Source organism: Takifugu flavidus, chromosome 13 (genome assembly GCF_003711565.1).
Source record: "Takifugu flavidus isolate HTHZ2018 chromosome 13, ASM371156v2, whole genome shotgun sequence".
Classification (NCBI taxonomy): Eukaryota; Metazoa; Chordata; class Actinopteri; order Tetraodontiformes; family Tetraodontidae; genus Takifugu; species Takifugu flavidus.
Genome location: NC_079532.1, coordinates 4,270,853 through 4,294,097, shown reverse-complemented (window position 1 = coordinate 4,294,097; position 23,245 = coordinate 4,270,853). Strand labels below are relative to the sequence as shown.

At 44.5% G+C, this 23,245-nt stretch overlaps 1 protein-coding gene across 3 annotated transcripts in view; it reads right to left on the bottom strand.

Moving 5' to 3' along the window:
* Window positions 1–23,245, bottom strand: part of roraa (RAR-related orphan receptor A, paralog a) — a 146,505-nt gene that overhangs the window by 19,904 nt on the left and 103,356 nt on the right. Inside the window, exon 1 of one of the 3 annotated variants that reach the window (XM_057051585.1) lies at window positions 19,041–19,209. The exons of the other annotated variants lie outside the window; for them this stretch is intronic. Coding sequence (XP_056907565.1) covers window positions 19,041–19,071 — 31 coding nt within the window. The 5' untranslated portion in view covers window positions 19,072–19,209. Of the gene's footprint in view, window positions 1–19,040; window positions 19,210–23,245 lie in introns of those variants that run through there. 3 annotated transcript variants of the gene reach the window in all.

Below are 23,245 nucleotides of genomic sequence, written 5' to 3'. Positions count from 1 at the left end.
GAAGATGAATGGCATCGGTAGCCAGCCGATACATCGAGAGAGGCGCGATTGAGACAAATGAGCCTTGTTACACTAGCGAATCCCGCTGCTCAAAGATCCACCGTCGGACTGAGCTGAAGCCAGAGGCGCCTTGCCTCCCCACAGATCACCAGAGTCATGGGGCTTCTGAAAACAACCTTCTCGTGATGCCTGCTTTGCTCGTCTCCGTCCGGAGTCCGCTCTTTTGTTTTCTCCCTGCGTGAGCTCTTTTTAATTGAATACAAACATCGGACTATTTGGTCTTCAAAGACATTCCAGGCCTTGCTTTCAGATGCAGGAAACAAATTATGGAATCCATACAGCCTCTGGGGGTATTACGGTCTTCATAAGTGACTGTAAACACTTTCCTCACGCATCGCTGAGCATCAGTGACACTGAAGTTCTCAAAGAGATGAAAGAGAAATATTATGATCGCACTTTAATGAAAATCTATTTATTTAGTCTTGCTCCAGGCAGTATTATGACCACGACGAGCAGACTGAGGTGATTTCAAATGGTTCTCTGCCTTGTTTTATTTCCTGATTTTATGTTCCTACAAGGCGCCAACGCAGCTACAACTTGGACGCACATATGAAGAATTACACTTGTGGCTAAAATGCAAAAAAAAAGAAAGACAAAACTGCAGTCGGTCGCGTTCGGTATCGAGCGCTGAGCACCTCCGCCTCTGTCCTCCCTCTGCTGGTTGCAGCAGAGCGCATGAAAGGCATTCCTAGACGACAAGAGTGCACAGAGGAGCATCTACTGCCACACAGAGTTCACAGACTGCTTACAGCATGGGAGGCACATTCCCCCCGCACTGCTGTTTTTACAGTCCTATAAACACTGGCCTGGTTTTGTTTAACATGGCAGGATTAAGCAGCCATGCGCAAAGCATGCTTCCCTCCATGCACGCTGCGCTTAAAGTGGATGACCTGAGCGCTCGCTGCTACCTTTCTGTGAACCAGCTTCCCCTGGCTGTGAGTGAGAGCACGGCGGTGCTCTAATCCTGGGCAAATAAACAAGTGCCAAGATTAATGATTGCGTAAACATATCCCCAATGCCCTAAAATAACAATCGGCTCCTGAGCTTGCTCTCCTGCCATGCGCAGGCCCTCAGAGTCAGCTGACAGTCAGTGGTTTTTCTCTCGCTGCTTCTCACAACCGGCAACTGTTGCCGTTTGTCTGCTTCGTTAATGGGAGGAAGACCTTCTACCCTGGGAGAGGAAGCATAACTCACGCCTGTTTGTCCTTACATAACGAATCTGGGCTTCCACATCTACCTCTTCCAGCCATAATGCAGACATCGTGATCAGTGGGAGGTGAACTTTCAACCCTAATTTGGTTACTTTATCAAGTTATTCTCTACTTTATTCTTTGCAAACTGGAAAAAAATAAAGCGGAGATCTTGAGGACATCTGAAGTGTATCGCCATAAATCACAACTGCCAGTGCAAACAAGGTTATTAAAATGACATTAGCAGCAGGGACCATCTTTTCAGCCCTGTCATCCTCGGTCTGCAGGATGGCAGCTCGTGGCACGAGGAGGAATAAAAGATAGAGAGTAAGAAAGAAAAGAGAAGAAAGAGATAAGGAAAGAGCCGTGCAGTCCACCGTCTGGGGCAGGGGAGCGTGGGATGTTCAGGATGAAGTGGGAGACCCTCTCCAGGAGGTTGCTCCTCAGCATGAAGGCAGAAGCTTCACCCCGCCTAATGAGGGGTGAAGTGGAGCCCCCTGTGGGACCCCCTAGGGCACATTCATTAAGAGATGAAAAAGTGTTTCCCGCGGCGGAGCAAGTGCCGGCCCTGGTTCGGACATATTTAATTTAGTGCCATATGAAAACACTCGGGGCATTCTGACCACCCCTAGTCAGTAGAACGAACAACATAACACAGTTTGACAAAACTGAATTATGATATGATGCTTAGAACAGTTTCAGGTTTCAGTGAATTGTGAGGCAATGAGGTTTAGTGTAGGTTGAGTACAGTGGTAATTCTGATTCCACAAGAAGTCTGTTGAATAGACGGGCGATTATTGTGAAAATTTATGGCTTATCACAAGTTTCATTCCCTTCAATGCATTGCATTTTGTTGCATCTTTATAGCTCCAGGCGAAAATAATAGATTCATTTAGCCAGTGGTGGTTTGTGGAAGGGAACCAAGGATTATGGTAATGCAGCGCTGAACGCTGCGAGCGAAATACTGAAGAAGAGAAATTGCTGCAGTGAGAGGCACAGGAAGAATATCTGAGAGGTTAATTTATATGATTGCCCAAATCTGCATTTACAATTGGGGGCTTCAAAATCTCATATCAGGGAAGGTACGCTGCTCGTAAAGACAATGGAGTGGGGGGGGGGGACTGTTCCTCTGTCCTTTGACTGCACAAAGACGGGCATTAAAGGGTATCAATCCAAGGTGATTCAAAACACACGTCCGCTTATCACAGCTGCTTATCCTCCTTCCTGATGAATCCTCACATTTATTAAGGCTGTCTTCTTGCCTTGTTAGATATGTATAACCAATCTCCTGTAATTAGCAACTGCTAACCTTTGGGGTGCTAATCCCCCATGAATTGTGGATTTGTACATCAAAGCCCACACTCTTCCGTATAGCCGCCGCTTGAAATTACACTCGATTTAAAACCTGCAATTATTTGTATAGCATGGATGCAAACAGTCTCCCCTTTTATGTGTCTGAGAATCCCGTGGGTTTGCAGTAAAGAATTCCTAATCCGGTCGAGTGGAATCCAAATATAGAGCTAACGGTAGCGTCCAAAAATTTGGATGCGCCGCCAAGTGCCTACCATGCATGTAAAGAAGAGAATGCTCCTCTGTTGCTGCTGCTCTTGGTCTTCTTTCATGGCTTAGATGCATCCCATAAAGACAGGGGATTGCCCAGAGGTATAATACAATGACGCTTTAACAACAGCGTGCTGCCATGCTGGAGCTGCATTCCGCCCTGTTAACAGGCAATAACAGAGTTAATTAAATAATCATTAGTTTTGCCCCTCTCTTTGACGTAATCACATGTCCAGGATCCTGCCGACAGGGTCACTGCTCTGCTGTTTTTAAAATCATCTCCAATTTGCATTCAGCCCAACGCCAGGCCAGGCTACATTTTGATCACGGAGGGAGAGATTATAAAAGGAGAAATCAAGTGAGATCACTTCCCACGCAGAGGAAGGCGCGCACGCACGTACGCACGCACGCTCGCAAACTTGATTCTTTGGCGGGGAAGATGCCTCGAGCGTTTATTTTCTTTAATGAGAGACACGAGTCTCACATGTGTCAGCGAGCACAGCGCGGGAACAATAACGTAGACTTTAATTCCATCAATCCACTGCATTTATCCTTGTATCACATCAATACCTGTCACTTACGGTGGATGAGATAAATCACGTCGAGCAGACTGAGTCGGGGGCCGCGGCGAGCACGGCGGGAGGCTCGAAACTCAGGTGAATGGAGTTACAATGCAGCAAGTAACAAATCTGGCACATCGCTCTTAAAGAAGGAAATACAAGAAGTTGCAACACAGATGATCCCTCCTGGAGCTTTATGCAAGAATGTGATTAAGGATCAATGAATTAATGATGATGTCATCGGAGACTGAGGCAACATTACACCTTGTTGCTGTCACATAAGCCTCCTATGGCTTCTATACTCACCTCACACAAAGGATCCCACAGGTACATTTACTGACACCCAACCTTTGAAAGCCTGAAGGAAGTGCACGATTAAAGAGCAACCGAACACCTGATCGTGAAGAGCAATATAGCAGGGTCTGTTCCACGTGTAAAAGATATCATATATCCGCTATCATCGGGTTCTAAATAAAACGCCGTATTTTTGAGGCATGGATTTGATCGATAACAACAACCTCGCGTGAGGGCAAATTGTGATTTATGTACTTTTGCTCACACACGCGTCCACAGGAGCTGGTTTCCTCCACCGCGACTCATGGGGAATACATTTGGTGTAAAATTGCTTCATCTGTTTACAATTCCATTTGGAGTTTATGAGAAAGACAGGCAAACACAGACTGATGTATCGCCCCGGTGTCACGGCATGGCAGGAGCATCCACACAAAGATTCATCTCTCACTTAGAAGCCAAATGATACGTCTAATTTGCTGCAAGCACAGTTATTTTTAACCTCTCCAGCTGTCAGATAATGGAGCTTGACTGTCAGGGCTGGTGTGTGGGTGTGTATGTGTGTGTTAAAAGGTTGCAAACTCCTTTCAATTTGCCCTTCCCTTTGAGTGAATTACAAAATGCACGTTCCCATTAGTTCGCCTGATTGACATGGCTTCTTCTTTCATCAAGACCAAAGAGAGGGGGGTTAATGTACAGCACGCTGAATTAAGATGGAGACTTCCGACAGCAAGCTAAATTTGGTTTCCACATGCGCTGTCAATATCTACAAGACCTTGACAACATTTCAGACAATCTCAGGGAAGAGCGGCCTGTTTTTCGCGGATGTTAATTGGACGATGCGTGTCTTTTTTAAAAATCACCAAATCATCAAATTCTTTTCTGCGGCACGTACCAAACTGCAAATCTCTCTTCACTGCTACATTTGCACATTATTCAATCTCCATCCTGAGAAGCCGAGCCGCTCTGACGGTGCCTTATATTGGAGCCTTTTATTTCATTTCGGAATTCCTTTTCGATAAGGGAAAAATCCAACTAAACCCAGCAAATGGGGAGAAGCAGTAGTATTGAACTAATGAAGAAGGCTGGTTACATAAGCGCGTTGGAGACCGTTCTTAATCATTGAGCTGGTAGTGTACTCCAGGCTGGCGTCAGTGGCCCGGCTGATGTGATTCAGATGGACACTAATGGATTTCCGAGCCTCTTTTCATCAAGCAAGGGTCTAAATCATTACACCTTCATTGTTAAGAAGCATCAGACATCCCTAACACACAGTGCATTTGGGCTACATTAACACAATAAACACAAAAGCGAGGAAAAAAGTCCTCAAAGCACAAAATTGTACATTGCATTGACGAAGAGAGGGTTATCTGAAGAAAGCGTCTCAGAAAAATTACAGGTCAAATCAGTCCAATTCACATTCAGCGCACACTAACTGTCTAAGTGGAGCCCTTTTTTGTGGTTTTTGCAGCAAAAACTAAATTCAGGTACTGGAAATTGGAGTTTCTTTAACTTTAAGACATCCTTCGCTCCACGCATACTATAAATGTTTGTCTTCTCTGTTTTACTAGAACTTCAGTGAACAACCACACTGTCTCCATAACCAGGTGACCTCGAATGTTTGCCAGCTCCAGCTCAGCGCGTTATGTAAGAGACGTGAGCGGAGCATACTGGGAAGTGAACTGTGTTCACTTTGACCTGGCCAGCTGAGACAGCCATCCTCCTGCTCTCTGGCCAGCGCTCCCACCCCGTTGTGCTCCACGGAGGAAAAGGATAGGGAAAAAGGACTGGCTCAGCGAGCTGTGCATAACACATCTGGAGTTCAAGTTCAAATATACCTGCTATGTGGAGGCCATTCCAGGGAGATAGATGTGCATTATCATTTTGTTGAGCACGGGCCAACGATGGCAGAACACAGTCTGGATTTAGGCAATAAATATGGTGGAGTTTTGCATTAAGTCCTCATGGTCCTGTCTACAGTTTTTTTCCTATTTTTTCCCCAAGTTTCTTGCTGCTGTTGGTCATTTGGGGTCAGCCTTTCTGCTGTTCTGTACCACTGCATTGGGACCATCATGGTTTAGAAAAAGAAATAATGAAAATTCAATTATTATGCTATCCTTAGAAGCATCAGATGATTAGGCTATTAGGTCTTTATTCAATTTAGTCTTACAGAACCCTTAATTCATTTCAACTTAAGGTTATTTATATCTCTTATACAGGTAATCATGACTGCCCCTGGACACCCAGAAGCTAACAAGCAATAATTGCAAACAAAGACTGCATTTAACAGGAAAGAAAACCTTGAGCAGGACGTTTACACGGCCATAGTGGACTTCAGATAAAAGGGTTTTTGGAATAACTCTTGTATTCTTGTCTACACCGCTCCACTTTCTAAACATGAAAAAGGGAAACGCTGTTTTATTCCAAGCAGCCGTTCACACTTGAAGCTGCAGCAGGTGAGCCTCTTCTGCGTTGGTAATATTAAGACGATAATCTTTATCATTAGATGCCAGGAGCAGGGCTTTGAAAAGAGTACATAAATAGCAGTTAAAGCTGCCATTTCACTATTTTCAATCTAATCTCCAGCGTGGCATCTGACGCAACACTCTCTATACGTTGCCCTGGGTCAGTGGAGAACACTAGACTCTTTATGAAGCGAAAGAGAAACAAACTGCAAATCACAGAAAAGAAATTTCTCTCTTTCTGTCTTCTAGATACAAAAGATTCATTTTCACTACCACTTTGTCTGACATGAACATCGCCCTTACACGCAGTTTGGGGATTTTTATAGAAAACTCATTGTAGCTCTCCTCCGCGCCAGTTAAATTACAGAAGAGGTCACAGCAGGGGGACTTCACAGCACAGCTAGGAGTCAGCTGCAGCTCTCCTGGTGTGTTTGTCAACACTGCTGCCCCGTATAATTGGCATAATTGTCAGGTTAGCGCCACCAACAAACTGGGCGTTCTCTTGGCGAGCGCGGACCACGTTATTAAAGGGACATGTTTCTGGAGGTGCTCCCGGGGACACATAACACGCAACCATGTTGGAGCGACGGTTCGCCTGATAAAATGGCTGCCTCTTATCTCTTCTGTGCATATGAAAGGCTTATGCCTTCTCGATGACAGATTCTACGCCGCATCACCTCGGGATTTGCTCAAATACACCAAACCGGCAGCGATCACATATAGAGCCGTCATGTACGGACGGTATGTGTGTGATTGAGTGTATTTGTGTACACATCTGAGCTCATTTGAGAAAAATACAGACTGAACAGAGACAAAGCTAGTTCAGGAGGTAGCTGAGGGCATGTAGCCCCATCTCCTGCGCAGTAATTCCAGCATACTGGCAGCATATTGAACTGTGGCATACGCTACAATTATCTCAATAATCTGTACTCTGTACTTGATATAATAATGATATAGTATCTATAATTACCATGATGAGGAGTCGCACAGTTGGCGCAAAAAGAATAATTTTCTGTCGTCGGCGCTGGGTGGAATCATTAAAAATCTGACAGCACTCACAGAGCGTTCTGTTTATTTTCTCTGATTGCTCCTTTACAACCAAAATAAACAGCTCGGCTCCTTTGAGTTACAATGTTGTAATTTGCTGTAACGGCAAAGGCATTTATCTATAAATTTATTTTCAATTTGAGGTAAGCTGCAGCCATGAAAGCTAAATCACTACCAGGGAGAAGATTATTCTAATTACTAACCAGCTGTCACACATGCTGCACCAGCACAGGATGTGTCAGAACACGGAGCAACCGGTAATCAGTTTCACAGAATCGTTTTAGAACACATTTACATCGCGAACGAAATGTTAAACACGAAATTGTCTTCATTTGTATGGTAATGTGCTGAAATTAACACAAGCATATGCTGTAATGTGGCTTGACTGAATATAGAAACACAGATTTTATGGTCAATTTGTGATGCAATCTTGAAAGCATTAAGAATTAAGCAGGTTGGTGCATCGCTTTCAACTCACGCTGTTCTGAATATGTTGACCAACAGACTGGAGGAGTGGAATTTACACAGTGAATTTAAAAAAATATGAACTTAAAGGATGAATTCAACCATAATGCCAGCACAGCAGTCTCAAGAGATTTCCCAGAATCCCTCTGATAGGCTTGTTTATGACTGCTGTGCTATCAGTGGGCGAGCTTTTGTTGGAGTTTGACGTGACAGCAACATCTAAGGTCAGAAAACGTGTGCACGAGGCAGACTTAATTGCATCATGGAAGGTGCTATGCCAGGAATCAGACATGATCACAAGTGGCTTTACAGCAAAGAGGAACTCCTCAAACTTTCCTTTTTATATCCTTAACCCTGAAATCCTGCATGTAGCGTGGTTACAAATGAAGAATGAAGAGTCTGACAAAGGGCACGCAGATATGAATCGAATGCATGGATTTCTACTATCACGATGGCGCCCCATCCCCTTTGGTAATATTTATATTTCCAAACTCACTGTTCAGACAGAAAAGTTGCTACTCTACTTTTATAGCTTCCATGGGTAAAACTGATTAGTTTAGAAAATCCCTGAATACCTTTGCGCCAACCCCTGTAGGTAACAATTAGGGATGTAGCACATAACAATACTGCCCAGAAATAATGGCAGACGCGGTTAAACAAAGCAACAAAGCCTTTGTACACATTACACGGTCTCGCTCCTCTTTCCGTCAAAACCAGCGCTGTAACTCCGGAACAAAGCAGCTATTCTCAGAGGGAGATGAAAGACAGACACCTGTCAATCACGGATGCTGTGACTCCATATTTCCTGTGTCAGGAGCTGCAGGATGGAGAAATGTGCAATATTCTGATAATATTTCATGCAAAGTAATGCAAGCCAGAACGCTTCCCCACTGGCCAGAAGGAGGGGAAATGAGACCAGGTAATTATCGGATTGCCTCAAGGCAAGAAGTGATAGAGATTGCAGAGAACGGGGATATTTAGCCCGGCTAATGAAGGCCCGTGTTTTGGGAGCATTGGGATTGGGCAGCAGAGGGAGATGATGCTGTGGCTCAGCAGGAGGTAGAGCCTGATAAGACCATCTCACATTTAGGCCCAGCTCACCGCTCTGACCGCTCTCCCTGTACGTCCTGCATCTCCTCAGCACTCATTTCTCTCTACTTTACCATTTAATTCGCTAATCTGGATCATGTTGAGAACTGGGGGAGGGTCAGTTACAGATGAAAAAGTTGCAGTGGACTGAATGACTTTTCATTATCATAAATCAAATACAGCTTCAGTCATAATATATAATATAATATGTGATGGAGAAAGACAAAATATTTAGTCTGTGAGAACATGAAAAATCACAATTTTTTTGCCTGGTCTGGGGCCACTAACCCTGCTCAAGTGGCTTGTGTTTGCCTGCCCCAATAGCCTTATTTAAAGTGCTGAACTATAAAAAGAGATTGCTTATTTTGTATATGAAGCACTTCCCCCGGATGCATATGAAAGTTTAATCATGGCATTAGGATTCACAGGCATTCCCTTGCCAGACCTGCTTGCAGACATCAGAATTGCTAATTTGCTAGTTTGTCCAGAAAGGGTTAGCTGCTGGGTGAGGGCAGGATGAATGGAAACAGGAGTCCGATTTGTCCAGATAACCTTGAACCCCAACGCTCAGCTTCCTGAGGATCTATGCAGCTCAATCAGTCCCTCTTTATCGTGTTGATCTGAGCCGCTGTCCAGCTCCGCGGCTGGCGTGCGCGCTCTCCCTGGCTACTTTGTGGACGTCTCATCAGCCGCAATCATTTTCTTCCAGCTCCCCTGCCCAGCCATTAACTTATACTCAAGGACTGTGAATTAACGCATGCAACAAAATAATTGCCTTCACCAGCAATCGTGGCTGTGCAGTCACGTCCTGATCTGATACCACTGCTAAGCCAAAACAAAGTCTCTGACAAATATCGCACTAATTGTGGCTCGGTTTCTAATCTGAATAATTAATTCACATTGCTCGTGATGAGAGTCCACCACAGGCACCGACAGGATAAAGAAGAAAGGTCTTGACAGGGTTGTGAGTCAGCAGAGATATGAAATTCAAATTGGCTAGGCTAAGCAGTTTGGAGCTGATGGTTATTGGAGTGGACTCACCGGTCAGCCCTACAGTACCGTACAAGAGCCCACGGGTGAGCGATGGTGGAGTTAGCACAGGTGCTTTATCAGCAGGCCACGTGTGAAGGGTGAAGTAGCAGCAACTGGATGCTTTATTTAATGATGCACTATCATCTTGCAGCATTGCAAAACACCTTCATGCAAACTTTAGCTCCACCGGAGCTACGCAGCAAGCTGATTGGCCGCTCCATCATCAGCGCTGTGCTTGTGTTATTAGCGAAATGAAAATGGAGATCTATCACTGGCGGTGGAAGATGGAGCAGCAGGAGCACAGCTCTGACTGTTTCCTGTCATGGCCTCAGCTGTGTGCACACACCCTCCTCACATGCTGCCATCTTTCACTCAGCCGGGCACTTGCCTCCTCGCCCACTGTGCTCGCCAGGACCGGGGCAGCACACGCCACCGCCAACCATCCATTCGCGCCCTGCAGGATCTGAAGCAGGTGTGTCATTGAAAATTGCTTAAATTTAACTGCGCAGGTGATGTGAGGCGAGTTGGACACACGCACGTGCGCACAGGAAACCCAGTGGTTAAGACAAACATTGGCCCTTTCAACTCTTGCTTGTACAAATGCAGATTTCCGCAGACAGGAATTGGTAATACGTGCACATCAGTGCACGATGACCAGAGACGTGTTCTTTAAAAGAATCCCACCTCCAACGTTTTTTTTTAGCCCGGAGGCAGGTTTAACGCTTACCTGCAGATGCCTCCTTTGTCTTTGAAGTGGAGCGATGGACGCGCACAACAGATGGAGATGTTGAATGCTTTCAGGAATTATTAATGGCACGCCATGATCCCAAATGACCTTCAGCAAATAGTCTCCCAGCACCTGAGTACACAGGCAGCCCTGCACATCCATACTGGATGTAGACAGCACACCTGGGTCAGCGGAGAGACGCCGAGCCGACACCACTGTGGCTGCAGCTCTAATCCAGCCAGGGAAAGTCTGCCTCTGCCCCCACTCAAAAACAAGGAAGGATCTATCACGCAATCCCATTAAAACAGTCATATGCTCCGAGGATAGATTGGTGATTTATTTGCCGTAACAAACACACTAATTCCATAATGCCCAGTTTGTTTCCCTCACAATGGGAACCATACAGTGGACTTAATCTGCAGAAAGCTTTTCTTGTATTTTTAAAAATAAACCCTTCATCACTGGAAGCTTTTGTGACTATTAAATTGTCTCTTTTCTTATTCCATTTAGCAGTTCCATCTCTCAAACCTTCCACATTAACAGGCATTAACTGCTGTTGCTTTTGGATAATGCTCAGTTATTCACGTCCTCACGTGTTGTGAGGATTTCACAAAATGTGTACAGTGATACTGAATATCCTTTCAGTTTTACACAGGAAGCTCAAAGTTTTTCAGATAATCAGACAAGCATCGTGTTTTGACTTTAAGAGATATTTCTGTGCTTTCATGTACCCTGGTTGGATGCCCAGAAAATTATCTGCACATCAGAAGGCACAAAAAGGCCCCCAAAACTGTACGCGGGGAAGCGTTTTTCTGGAGAATTTCAGCAAATTGAGCCGAGCTAAATCGATTCCACCCGGACGAGCGCAAGCCGTAACCTTTAGGTAAGGTCTGAATATTTAAAAAGAATTACGGGCAACAATGCTGCGCGTGTTTATGCAGCGATCGCAGCTTCTGCAGGCTTGTTATTAGTGAAAAAATACTGCAGTGGTGCTCTCATAAGGCACTGCATGTCTTCAAAGAGCTACATCTAAGGGAGGAATTGATCAGACACTTTTTCTCACGCTTGGTAAGAGTAGAGACGAATAAATTACTTCAACACGTCTATCTCTTATACATTATGGTCTGGGATTAATTACCTCGGGGCTTTAGTAATGAGAATGTGTAAATTAATAAAATGTTAATCTGCTATGTATACAATGTTTACTCAAGTTTGTGAAGGCTAAAGAAAAAAACAATCCCTCATGTATAAATTATAATAATCCTACATCAAGGGAAAGGAAGAAAAAAAAAATCCATGCTGAGATCAAAGAAGACCCGGAGTAATCACGTGTCAAAAAAAAACAACAACTTCCTTACCCACAGTCAAGTGGGCAAGGTGTGTCAAACGTACGGTATTTCTCCTGTAACCATCTACCCTTTTGGGTAAACCTGAAGGGAGCTACCATGGTCAGCCTAGAGAAAAAGTTCGGCATCCGTTCATCCATGCAGTAAGAGAATTAGAAATATGCCTGCATGTAGTTAATATTTCAGCACTGCGGATTTTACATGCAAACAAATGACATCTGATTCCAAAAAGTTGACAGTCTGGGAGGAGTTTTCGATGTTTTTGCTACAATTCTCTCAAGCAGCATGTTCGGAGTCTTGACAGTGTTGAACTCCAAAAGAAAAAAAGAAAGAAATGCCATTAACTGTTCAAGAGGAAGCTGGGCTAATTCCATCTGGGAGAGAAGACATTTTAAACTCTATTAGCTTTACTGGTGACTGCAGAAAGAGAACCTACGCAGACTACTACTCTATTCCTAAACCTCTTGTAATCTAAGACACTGACGTATGTTGCTGGTATTTGAGTGGACATAACATTTTTGGATATTTAGGCAGCAATCAATGCAGTTGCGGGTGATGCGTTTGACAGTGGGACATCATTAACTCTGGGCTGCGTACACAGCTCTGATAATAATTGAGGATGTTGTGTTTGGGCAGATTCTATCGCCTCGAGTTGCACATTAAAGGCATTAAAACAGCCATCAGCAGAGTGTCTTCCTCTTCCCTCCAACTATTGACAAAAACAAAACACAGAGACGACGGCTGCTGATTTGTACCTAAGTGACAGATCCCTGCAAGCAAATATGGCAGTTTTGTGTGTCTTCTTTCCTTGAGTCAGAAACTCACTGAGTCTCAAAAAAATCCTGTAAAAGTTGGCGAAAAACATTTAGGAGGAGCTATTTCTCTCAATTTATCTGATGACTTTGTCCCGAGTGTGGAAAAAAAGCAGACCGGCGAGCTTCTCCGAACGGAGATGAAGATTTTTCCTGCACAAATTAGCCTCCTGTAAAAAGGCGATATTAAGCACACATTGGGACCTCGAGTGAGGGCCTTTGCTGATGCGGCTGTTGCTGAGGCGGGACTGGGCTGAGCCGAGCAGCCAGGTTGACAAGGACCTGCGCTCAGCACTAGCAAAGCTCTCATCCAGCAAGAAGGAACCCAGGGGAACAAAGACAACGTTGTGGCAAAAAGCCACTTAAAAACGACAAAACAACCTCGATGGGAAAAGAAAAAAGTCGGTGGTGGATGATTGCCAGCTGCACTCGCGATTAGCAGCCTCTCTGAGAGTCTTTGAGCAATCTCCCTGAAAGAGCTATAGTATCATCTCCAGCTCCTTAATCAGTTTGGGAAGGGAGGGACGGATCCTGACATCCAAAAGACTCCAGCACAATGGGGAATAAACTCATAATCAGCAATCAGATATTTCAAATGGCTAGAGGGGGGGTAAGGAGCTCGTTCCAGATAGGTCAAGGATCTCTCCACAAGCAGTTAGCCCTTCAGCTCCAGCTGGGAAACCCACACTTTATTGTCACGGAAATACATTGTTTTGTTGGTTGGAATGCCTGACTACAAACGGCATAGATTCAAATAATAATTTATGAGAGTGTAAATGATGCCGGGCTTTATTGAAGCACCATGTCCCTGAGAAAACTGTGCTCCGTTTAAAACAAAGTTCATTGCCTTGCACATTCGCCTTCCTTTCATCTCCGTAATTAGCACTGAAACAGCATTTCCTTTATTTCCAATGAATGCATGTGCATAAAAATCAATCCCGGGCAGGCTGCCCTGGCAAGGCTGTTTTGCGTTTGTTATTTATGATATTATAATTTCTTTCATGAATTGTAGTTTGGGAGAGGGGGGCCGGATGGTGCAAACCTTGAGAGTTCACTTCTTCCTCTTCAGCAAGACTCCACCAAGTTTCATTTTGTTGCTTTGTGGCAACACACCATCAGCGTTAGCTGTGGCACTGAAGTTGGAAGAACGCAACAACTTTAAAGACCCACTTCATTCACCTGCTCCGAAACGCACCCCCTAGTGCGCTGGAGGACTCAAGCAATCATTGTTTCTATTTATCCCCACTCCCCACCGGTGCAGACATCAGATCGCACGAGTGTAAATGATGCCGTCTTACAAGTAGAGCCCCTAATGGCCTCTGCTGGGACATGTAATCAAACGCCTTACATACTTCTCCCCCTTTTGTAATCAAGCATCTGAGCGCTTGTCTTTCTTATAAGCTTGCCTTGCTCCCTTGTCTCATCAAAATTCCATGCACCTCTCATTTTTCATCCTTTGTTTCCCACTGCCATCCCTGGATGCCACAGACGCTCTCCGTGGAGGGGATGGGAGTGTGACTTCAGCTGCAGCGACCTCTGACCTTATCATTTTTGCCTCTGCATCAGACTTTCACTGCCATTCTGGCAACACAATTACTACCAAAAGCCTTTGTATTAATGGATAAACAGAGTTTTAAAAAAAATTAAAAATTCTAATTATTTGGTATTTTGGGTAAGATATATATTGATATATAAAAGTGGAGTCAGTTACTGATGCTTTCATTAGGAAGGCTTAAAAGTTTTAATTTTAGTGAACCATCTTGGATGGATGCTGTATCAATTTGTTTAGATCAAATATCTAATTGCTTTGATAAATGTGAGCATCAATAATGCTAACGGGAAATAGTTAAAAAAAACAGTACGATGACATAACATACAGATGGGTGAGTGTTGGGTATGCTATACGGGTCATTTTTAGTGGTTGTTGTTGACATTTTAAGGCTTTTTAGTCATCTGAGGTCACATTAAAAGCAGAAAAGGTCTCTTTTCTCACCTCTGCCGGGCTGACACAGGAGGTGGGTGAAGGTGATAAAGCACACCAATAATTCACCTTTTTCTTGCACACTACCGGCACGCTAGCTTAGCAGGAGCATCTGATTACAACTGAGAAGAGAACAGTTTCTTGGAGAAGCAGGTCAGCTGGAGAATGCTGTCAGGAACTGGGAGTTACTGGTCTGAGAGAGTAGGAGGAAAAGCTGCCCGACAGCGTGTCGATGGACGGTTTGTCTCCAGTTGTGGAAAACGGGGCTTTATTTACTCCCACAATAACAACACAATTGTAAGGGGAAATGATAGAAGGAAGTGGACAAATGCATGACTCCAGAGAGAGGTGCATTACTCCTTTTTTTTAAGTTTCTTCCTTCGTCCCTCTGTGGCTGAAACACTGGAGAGGCGGCTGCCCCGCTGCCAACACCTGACTCCTGACGTGTTTTTCTGTCCTCGGTGTTTGAGTCAGACAAAACGCAAAATCAATAAGGCCTTTTCTCCCCCATTTCCTCTTTGATGCAACTTCAAAAAGCCAATGGACGGTCCTCCAGAGGCCCTAAAGAGGAGAGAAAAAAGAGCCAACGGTACGAAACAAGCTCAGAATGAAAGTACAGGGGAAAAAACTTCACCCTACACTCTTAAAATGCTGTTAACTTCTGAGCCCCAAGTGGCGAAGCCTATGAGGCAGGGTGCGCAAGGCTGAACAAATATTTCTTTCTATTATTAACTTCAGTATTTCTACAAGTTTTTTTTTAAAAGTCCAATCCTCACAGTTTGCATATTTTAACCGTGACCGTGATTCGCTAAAATAAAACTAAAGCAGAAGGCTTTAGCGAAGATTCTCTCGTCTTTGTACATATTCTAGGGTGGAATTTACAGGAAGAAAGAGGAGAAAATGAAAGTGGAAATGTTCCTTAACTCCGTGGACTGTGGTATATGATTATCTAAGGAGTGCTGACAGAGGAAGTGTTCTATCTGCAGCTAAATGCTGCATGACAGAGAGACACTTCAAAGGATCGGGAAGTGACTCCTGAAACGCAGAGTGAAAGTGAAGCAGGAAATCACCCTCACGCTGCAGGAATTTGACTAAAATCAGCTCCCTGTCGTACCAGACAGAGAGCAAGACTGAACCCTTCCTGGATCCAGAAGGTGTGATGAAGTTTCTGCAATATAATTCGGTTCAGCTTTATTTATATTGCGTTTCGATTCCATTCAGGATCTCTGGGTGCTTTACGGAATGCCAGACGCTGACCCCAAAACAAGCAATAGTGACAAGAAAAACTCCCTTTTAACAGGAAGAACCCTTGAGCAGGACCAGGCCCACATAGGGGGACCCATCTGCTGGTGGTCGGCTGGGTAAAGAGGGTGGAGAAGAAATAAGACAGAAAGAGGAGAGAAATAGTCACGTAAATCATTCATGCAAATAATTAGTTATACGGAAGATGCAGAAGTATAAATATAAAACATATCCAATCTGTTGTGTGAATTCATTTAGACGTTTACCCACTTATTACCATTGTTATTAGGAGTCCTAACAGCACATAAGCATCATGTCAGAGGATAATATCGACCTCATAATTTCGTGGCCGTCACTGGCCCCCTCTCATCCTCTCTGGTTTGCACCTCATCAACTTCCATGAAGCCAAATCAAAAAATCCATGCCCTCGATGGGCAGTCAATATCTCATTAAACAGCACCTCCACACACATCCAGGTAGCCGGAATGTTCATCTGACTGTGCACAGCACAGACTGGCACGCCGCACACTCTTTAATAACCTGTGGGGACGCCGGTCCACATCCACCGCCAGCTGGGGCAACAGACAGGGGCTACGGCACGCACACCCTGCCCGTCACAGACATTTTGTCCAATTTCGACAAATAAAGAATGTAAATGCAGGGGAAAAAGGCATTTAGAGATAAACCCTTCCAAGAATACTCCTTCTTTTGTAATCAGTGCTTTATTTTAAGCTCTTTGCAGGTGGCTATATTTACCTTCGCCCTAATCTGTGGCAATTTCTCCTTTGGCTCTATGTGGCCTCAGTCTCTAACCGGATAACAGGCGATCTTGTTAACCTCTGCTTTAATGTGCCAGAGCCGGCAGCACCGGGAAGTGAACACTTCACTTGTCCACTGATAGAAAGAGACAAAGACTATCACATCTACGGCAAATATTTACAGCCTTGTTAACATAGCCCCAAAGCACCCATCAGAAGATATTTGGCTTCACCTTCTTCACCACCGTAGAACATTTTTTACAGTCTAGTACACACTCATGATGAATTACATATTTATGTACAGTGTGCATGCAAAGCACTGGCTTCACTGTGAGCCGCTAAAGACGCCGCCGCACATTTCTGAACAACGGCGCTTTTCACTCCAAAGGTTAAACATAAGGGAAACTGATGAGACGCACCTTTTACCTTTTTTCCCCTCTGTTGATGCACACATCAAACAACTTTCTTTAATTATGTAATTGGAATTTTCATCTTAATTGTGCTGAGTAGGCTGGTTAATTTGCATGGGCTAATGAGAGGGATGTTTCCATTACAGGTAATTAGCTACTTGAGAGGCGATGGTGTGGTAGAGAGGCTAAAGAGGGAGGAAGACGCTTGAAGATGTGGCTGCAGGAAGACAAAGCCACAGAGAAAAGCTGATGTTTGATGTCAGTTCTTTTTCTCCAACGTGCAGTCTGAAAAATAACAAACATTCCCCCAAAATAGCGTCCAACGGGAATTATAATGTCAACAATTAATATGCACGTGCACAGCATCCTCATTTATTTAAAATATGCTTCAGATAAATTGGCCCAACTGCTAAATGTGTTACCAGTTACACCTTGATCACAGTTTAATTTAATTTCTGACATTTTATGGGCCGATCACAACAACCGCAGCTCATTTTAAAATGAAACGAGGGTTAAAATTGTCAGAGGAGCACAGAGACGGAAATGGGTGTGGAAGAGAAAAAAACGGCTCAAGAAAGTATTATTAAAAATTAAAATAACAAACTTTAAATATACCACGACACACCTGAAATATGAACTTTCATACAGATATCTGAAGAACATCAGGTCAGAGGCCACCCGGCACGTGTTTCCCCTTGGAAATAAGACACCGTCCTGCAGAGTGTGATCTTATAATTTCATGACTGATGCTCTTGTTAAAAATATCACACTCTGATACACCTCGGAACGAGGTGTACCTTCATACCTAATCAACTAAACAATTCCACAGTAATGACATTTTAGTCATGTCACTCTAAAGCTGTTGATTTAAAGAAATTATAATTGCTTTTATATATAGTATGCACGCCGCTTTCTATATTTTGAAATAGGAATTTGAAGTTTTGGAACAAAAGGAAAACAAATCAAAGGATTCATTCTGACATTTTTCTTCCTGCCATTGTCAGCTACTCCTGCCGTGTTCTGCCTGATCGTATCAGGAGTGAGCATGAACACATATGATTTCACTCCATGGCAAAACGAGAGTGCGCTGATATGTGTGATAATCAAGAGTAAGTGCTTGCTGTGTGTGTAGTGTGTGTCTGAACCAGTGTGTATGTATGAGTGCCCATGTTGGAGGGGGGGGGGGTTGATGGTGGAAGAGCTGGGACTGAGCGTACGAGATCAACATCACACTAACCCAGTCCTGCTCCCATGGCCATGCATGTAAACCCGACTACCCGAAAATAGGTCAGTGGAACACAACACAACAGACGCACATGCACACACATGGGTATACACACACACACAGACACACATGCACCAGTATCAGTTGGAAGAATCAGAGCCGTGCCAGTGCCGTGTCGCCTGTCTGCGACCCGCGTTCAATGCTGCCACACACATCTTCCCACAGAACAGACACGTCCTCTGGACTGGAACAACAGGATTAAGATCAGGGCAGAAAGGGAGAGAGACAGCACCCCGTCTCCCTCCCTACCACCCTCCCTGACCCTCTGCCCCACCTCCCTCTCTAAATGCTACCTCACATCTACGCTGAAAAGAGAAAAGAACAAAAAAACTTCTGCCCTGGCGCTCTGGAGATGTTCTTGTCATGTGCGGAGACTGGCTGAGGTTTCTACCGCACCTCTTCACGACAGTAGCAGGCAGAAACACACACAAAGATAACTGAAGCCAAACACCATCAAGCTCAGATTGTGCTAAGAAAACATAACAAGACATTTATGCTATAATACATTAAACATATAAAATGAATCCTAATTTACTTGCATGCATTCTGAAGCTAAGACTGATATCTCTCTCCCATGCCTTTGCTTTCTCTCTCTCACTCTCTCGCTGTCACACTCATGCCTTGCAAATGAAATGCAAAGAGTTGGCAGGCTATGTATAGCGGTGCCGCACTTCCCTACTTGTTACTCAGAGTGCAGGATCAGCATGCATATGCTCTTACCTTTCATAGCTGAAATCACAAAATACATCATTAAGCTTCGAGTCCATAAGAGAACAACTATCACCAGCGCAAAGCCCCGCACTGCTGTCTCAGCAGCAGCTGGCCAGCACAGCTCTGCCTCTCAGCCTCCGAGCATGACCACACCAGAATCCATGTGACTGTGACATCAGTGCTCATGTCTGACTGCTCCCCACCCACTAGCCTTTGATTGGCACAGCATGCAGCCAGTAGGGGCGCTGAGAGCTCAGGCAGGGAAGCTGGCCGCCTTCCTCCTGATTGCAGTCAGAGCCTCACAAACTAGACACAGCAGCCTCGCTATCTTGTGTGGCTTATCTTTTAGTGCAAGGATGTTGTCACACAACTGTGCGCGCACAGTTTTTCTTCTCCTTTCCCCCCTCGTATTTAAGAAAAGCAGTGCAATGTCAAGGGTGAGAATAAAGAGTCAAAGAAGGGATATTAAAAGCTAGACTAACACGAGGGAGGAGTGGAGAGAAACAACAGAGGGAGGAGGGTAAGAAAGAAGAAGTGGATAAGGCGATAAAAGGGGATGTGTAATATTTCTGTGGCTCGGAGAACGAAACGCCCCGCTCCTCCTCCCCGCCTGCAGATATGAGCGATCAGTGTGAGGCCAGATGTCTGCAAGCAGCGGTGGGCCCTTCCACGGCGGGATGGCGAGTGGAGCCTCAGCGTCTTCCTCTGACCTCTCAGAGGACCGGGATGTCTCACTCTGGGGCTCTCACACACTCTTTTAGACAGGTGAGGACGGGGAGATAGTGACGGAAGGGTTTGGATGATCCCTTCCACCCCACAGCGACCGGGCGATGAGTTCCTCGCAATCATCCCCCCCACCCCCCTCAGTGCCCCCCTCGCTCTTGCCTCGTGCTTGCGCTCTCTCTCCTCCCCCCTCTCTCCGCTCATCCTCTCTCATATGATAATCTGTTCTGACTCCTAACCAGCTGCCTCTCTCTGATACAATATTCCAGTTTTAGTGCAATCCAGCCTTGGCCAATACCCACGTTTGTGTTTGGCATCTCTGTGAGCACGCTGGCACTCATATCATCTACAAGACAAACAGCTTCAGTTTTGGGAGCCGCAAAATCGAAAATCAAAGGATTAAAAGGGGCAGAAAAAAAGCTGAAATTTACAGACAAATTTTAATATTTAGTATTTTCCATTCGGCACAGGTGTTACGCGGCAAAACTAAAGCATCCGTGGGATGCAGGAGTTGCACATTGTAAAGTCATTTTGATTATTTATGATATCTGTGTTCATTGGACACAGTCAATTGTGTTCTACTGATTAAATAAAGGTACTCCTAACTACGTGAAATGGAAATGAGGAGTCAGCAGCTTGTAACATAAATCTTCCCATGACAATGTTTCATTAGGGCCTCTATGATCCATTAGAGACACTAAACACATTAACTCATGTTGTGTCGACAGTGGTCTCTCATTGCACAGTCTAATGAGCAAAAGACATAAAAAAAAGAATTATTTGGAGGCCAATAGTAACACACGAGCCGGATGGGGATGTTAGATACACGTATAGATTAAAACCACAGAAAACAATATAATGGTAGAGACAGCAGCTGTCTTGTTTCAGTGTTTGGCATCTTCACCCGAAAGTTCACCAGATGAGTCAGAACTGAAAACCCACGCAGGACTGCATTCAACGGCCGCTGCCTCTGTGAACATGTCTCCTCAACCAGGGATGTCTTGGCACAGTGTGATTTGACACTGAGTGATAATTAAAGTGGGGAACAAATACAAAACATGGCAGGGGTTGAGAGTGCTGCCTAGTTATCCAAGAACATCCAAGAGGAAGATAACGTCCACATTATGAACTCAGGGGAGAGGTGAAGGGAGAACCTGTTTTTTAGTGGATAACTGAGTAACTGAAGAGCTCAGAGATCCCTACAGGTTAGGAACCAATTAATTGGCTGCTTGAGATGCACAATATGTATTAGGCCAAAAAAAGATTAGATTATATTACAGCAGATAAAATGCATACTTCATAAGCAGAGCATCTACCATCATGCACTATGCTGCAGCAAGCTGCAATCTGCCCATAAACACAAAGAGAAGAAAAACAAGTGCAGAATGCTGCTGTTGCATACACGGTGCAGGGGAGCGCACGCTGGAGTGTGCATTGTTTGCTGTAGTACTGTCATTAGAAACGCATAATTATCATCTGAGGGAAAATAAACCTGAACTCTCAGCATTAAAGTTCCCCTGCAAAACATTACCTTGACAACAAATAACACAAGGTCGCGTCACAGAAAAACCACAACAAAAGAAGACAGCGCTTCCACAAAAAACCCGTGTGACGTCATTAATGGCATTGTGCGCACCAGCTCAAAATAAACACTTTTCACAGTTTTACATTTAATTCTTGGTTTTCTACTTTGTTAAACATTTTAAGTTACATTTTTAAAGCAGATTGATTCGATTTGTGTTAACCATCTATCAACATTTTTCTTGTAAAATATCATTGTATCCTAAACAACGACAATAATACCAATAATAACAGATGATTAAAACAGAGCTGCATCGTTTGCTCTGGATCCCACTCACCCTTGACTGCTTTATATTACCACTGACAGAACGCCAATACCATGCTGATAGTTGCTCATTAGGGTATTGATTACGCCACCGAGGCACTGACGTCAACTGTCTGTGGGCATTAATGTCACTCATGCGCAGCCATTGGCAGCACTATTTTCCTCAGTCATTGTTTGCAGAGCTGGCTATAAGACAGAAACCATGATAGTGAAGTTGGAACGACTCCCGGAGTGAAAAAACACAACACATTTGTCATTCACCAGGCCAGATGAGCCCAGCCGGCCGCGTGTTATGAACTTTTCCCGGATTAATTGAAGCAAACATATTTATTGTAAACAAGCCCTGTGGAATTCAATTCAATTGAGATGAGGTGCAGAGCATCCTCTGATGCCCTGGGAGCAGAGGAGAGAACCAGAGCTGATAATGGCCTCATTAGCAGTTTGTCAGTAGTCTTTCCATGCAAGCGCTCACCACAGAGTTCATCCATGTTCACTATTCCAGCTCCGAAGCAGCCTGTAGTCGGCGGGCTCTCATCCTCATCACCAACAGTTATGCTGTTCTGACTCTGTTGTTTTGAGGCCCACGCGGGGGTGCGGTGCAGCCTCGCCAGCCTGTAGCCCTGGCAGAATTAAAGCTCCAGCAGCCACTTCATGGAAAACAATACAGATCAATTTAAAGCAGATGCCAAGGTGTGCAGGGCATAATATTAGAGCCACAACAGCAGCGGCCCACACCGCACAATCATAAACCAATTTAGGGCCATTTCAGGCAATTTCCTGGGGGCTTCCACTTGTGGGAAGACTTCAATAAATCACACAGACAACAAGGGGAATATCTATTCCACTGAAAATAGAGGACATTATTGGGTTATGTCCTGAGTGTGGAGGGTGGCACTTTAAGACAAGTTTAAATAAGCAGAGTGAGGGTCTATAAACATACTCGCCGATGCAAAAGTGTTGTGGTATAATAACTGAAGGATTCAAGCTGATTTCATTAGTTTAGGGAATTTTCATCGAACTGAACAACGCGTCCCGTCTGTCAGTGTGGCAACTGTAAATGAGAGTCAAGCTTTTTACAATTGTGACGGTTTTAAGATGACTGTGTGTTAGTGGCTCTGCCCTTGATCCTCGCGTGCGCGGCAGCCCTGGGGCCAGCTCAGCACTCTTCTCTCTCTGTCTGTCACTCAACACCCGTAGATACAAGAACAATATTTATAGAAAAGCAGGGTCAAAAGGAAGAGAAATGAAAGCATATCATTCCTACACAGGTGAAGTGTACACCTGTCAGCTGTCATGTAATCAGAATCAACAACGCAACACTTATGGTGGATGGTTGACAAGGCTATAGCCTTTTGTTTTGCTCCCACGGTTATTTATAGAGGTACATTTAAATGCTCCGGCACAAACACAAAAATAAGACGCTGCGGTATTTCCAATTCGATTCAATCACGTTTCAGAAAGGTAACTGTACAGTTGCAGGTGACCAGGATCTTTTATGCGGTCATGGAATGACCTCTTGTAGCTACGGCAGTAACAAGAGGCTGTACACAATCTGATATGTGCACAATGCTTCAGTGGAGGAATCAAATGCCTTTGGCGGCTTTCAGGTAGCGGCGATGCGATTGTTGCCGTTATTTCTCCACTA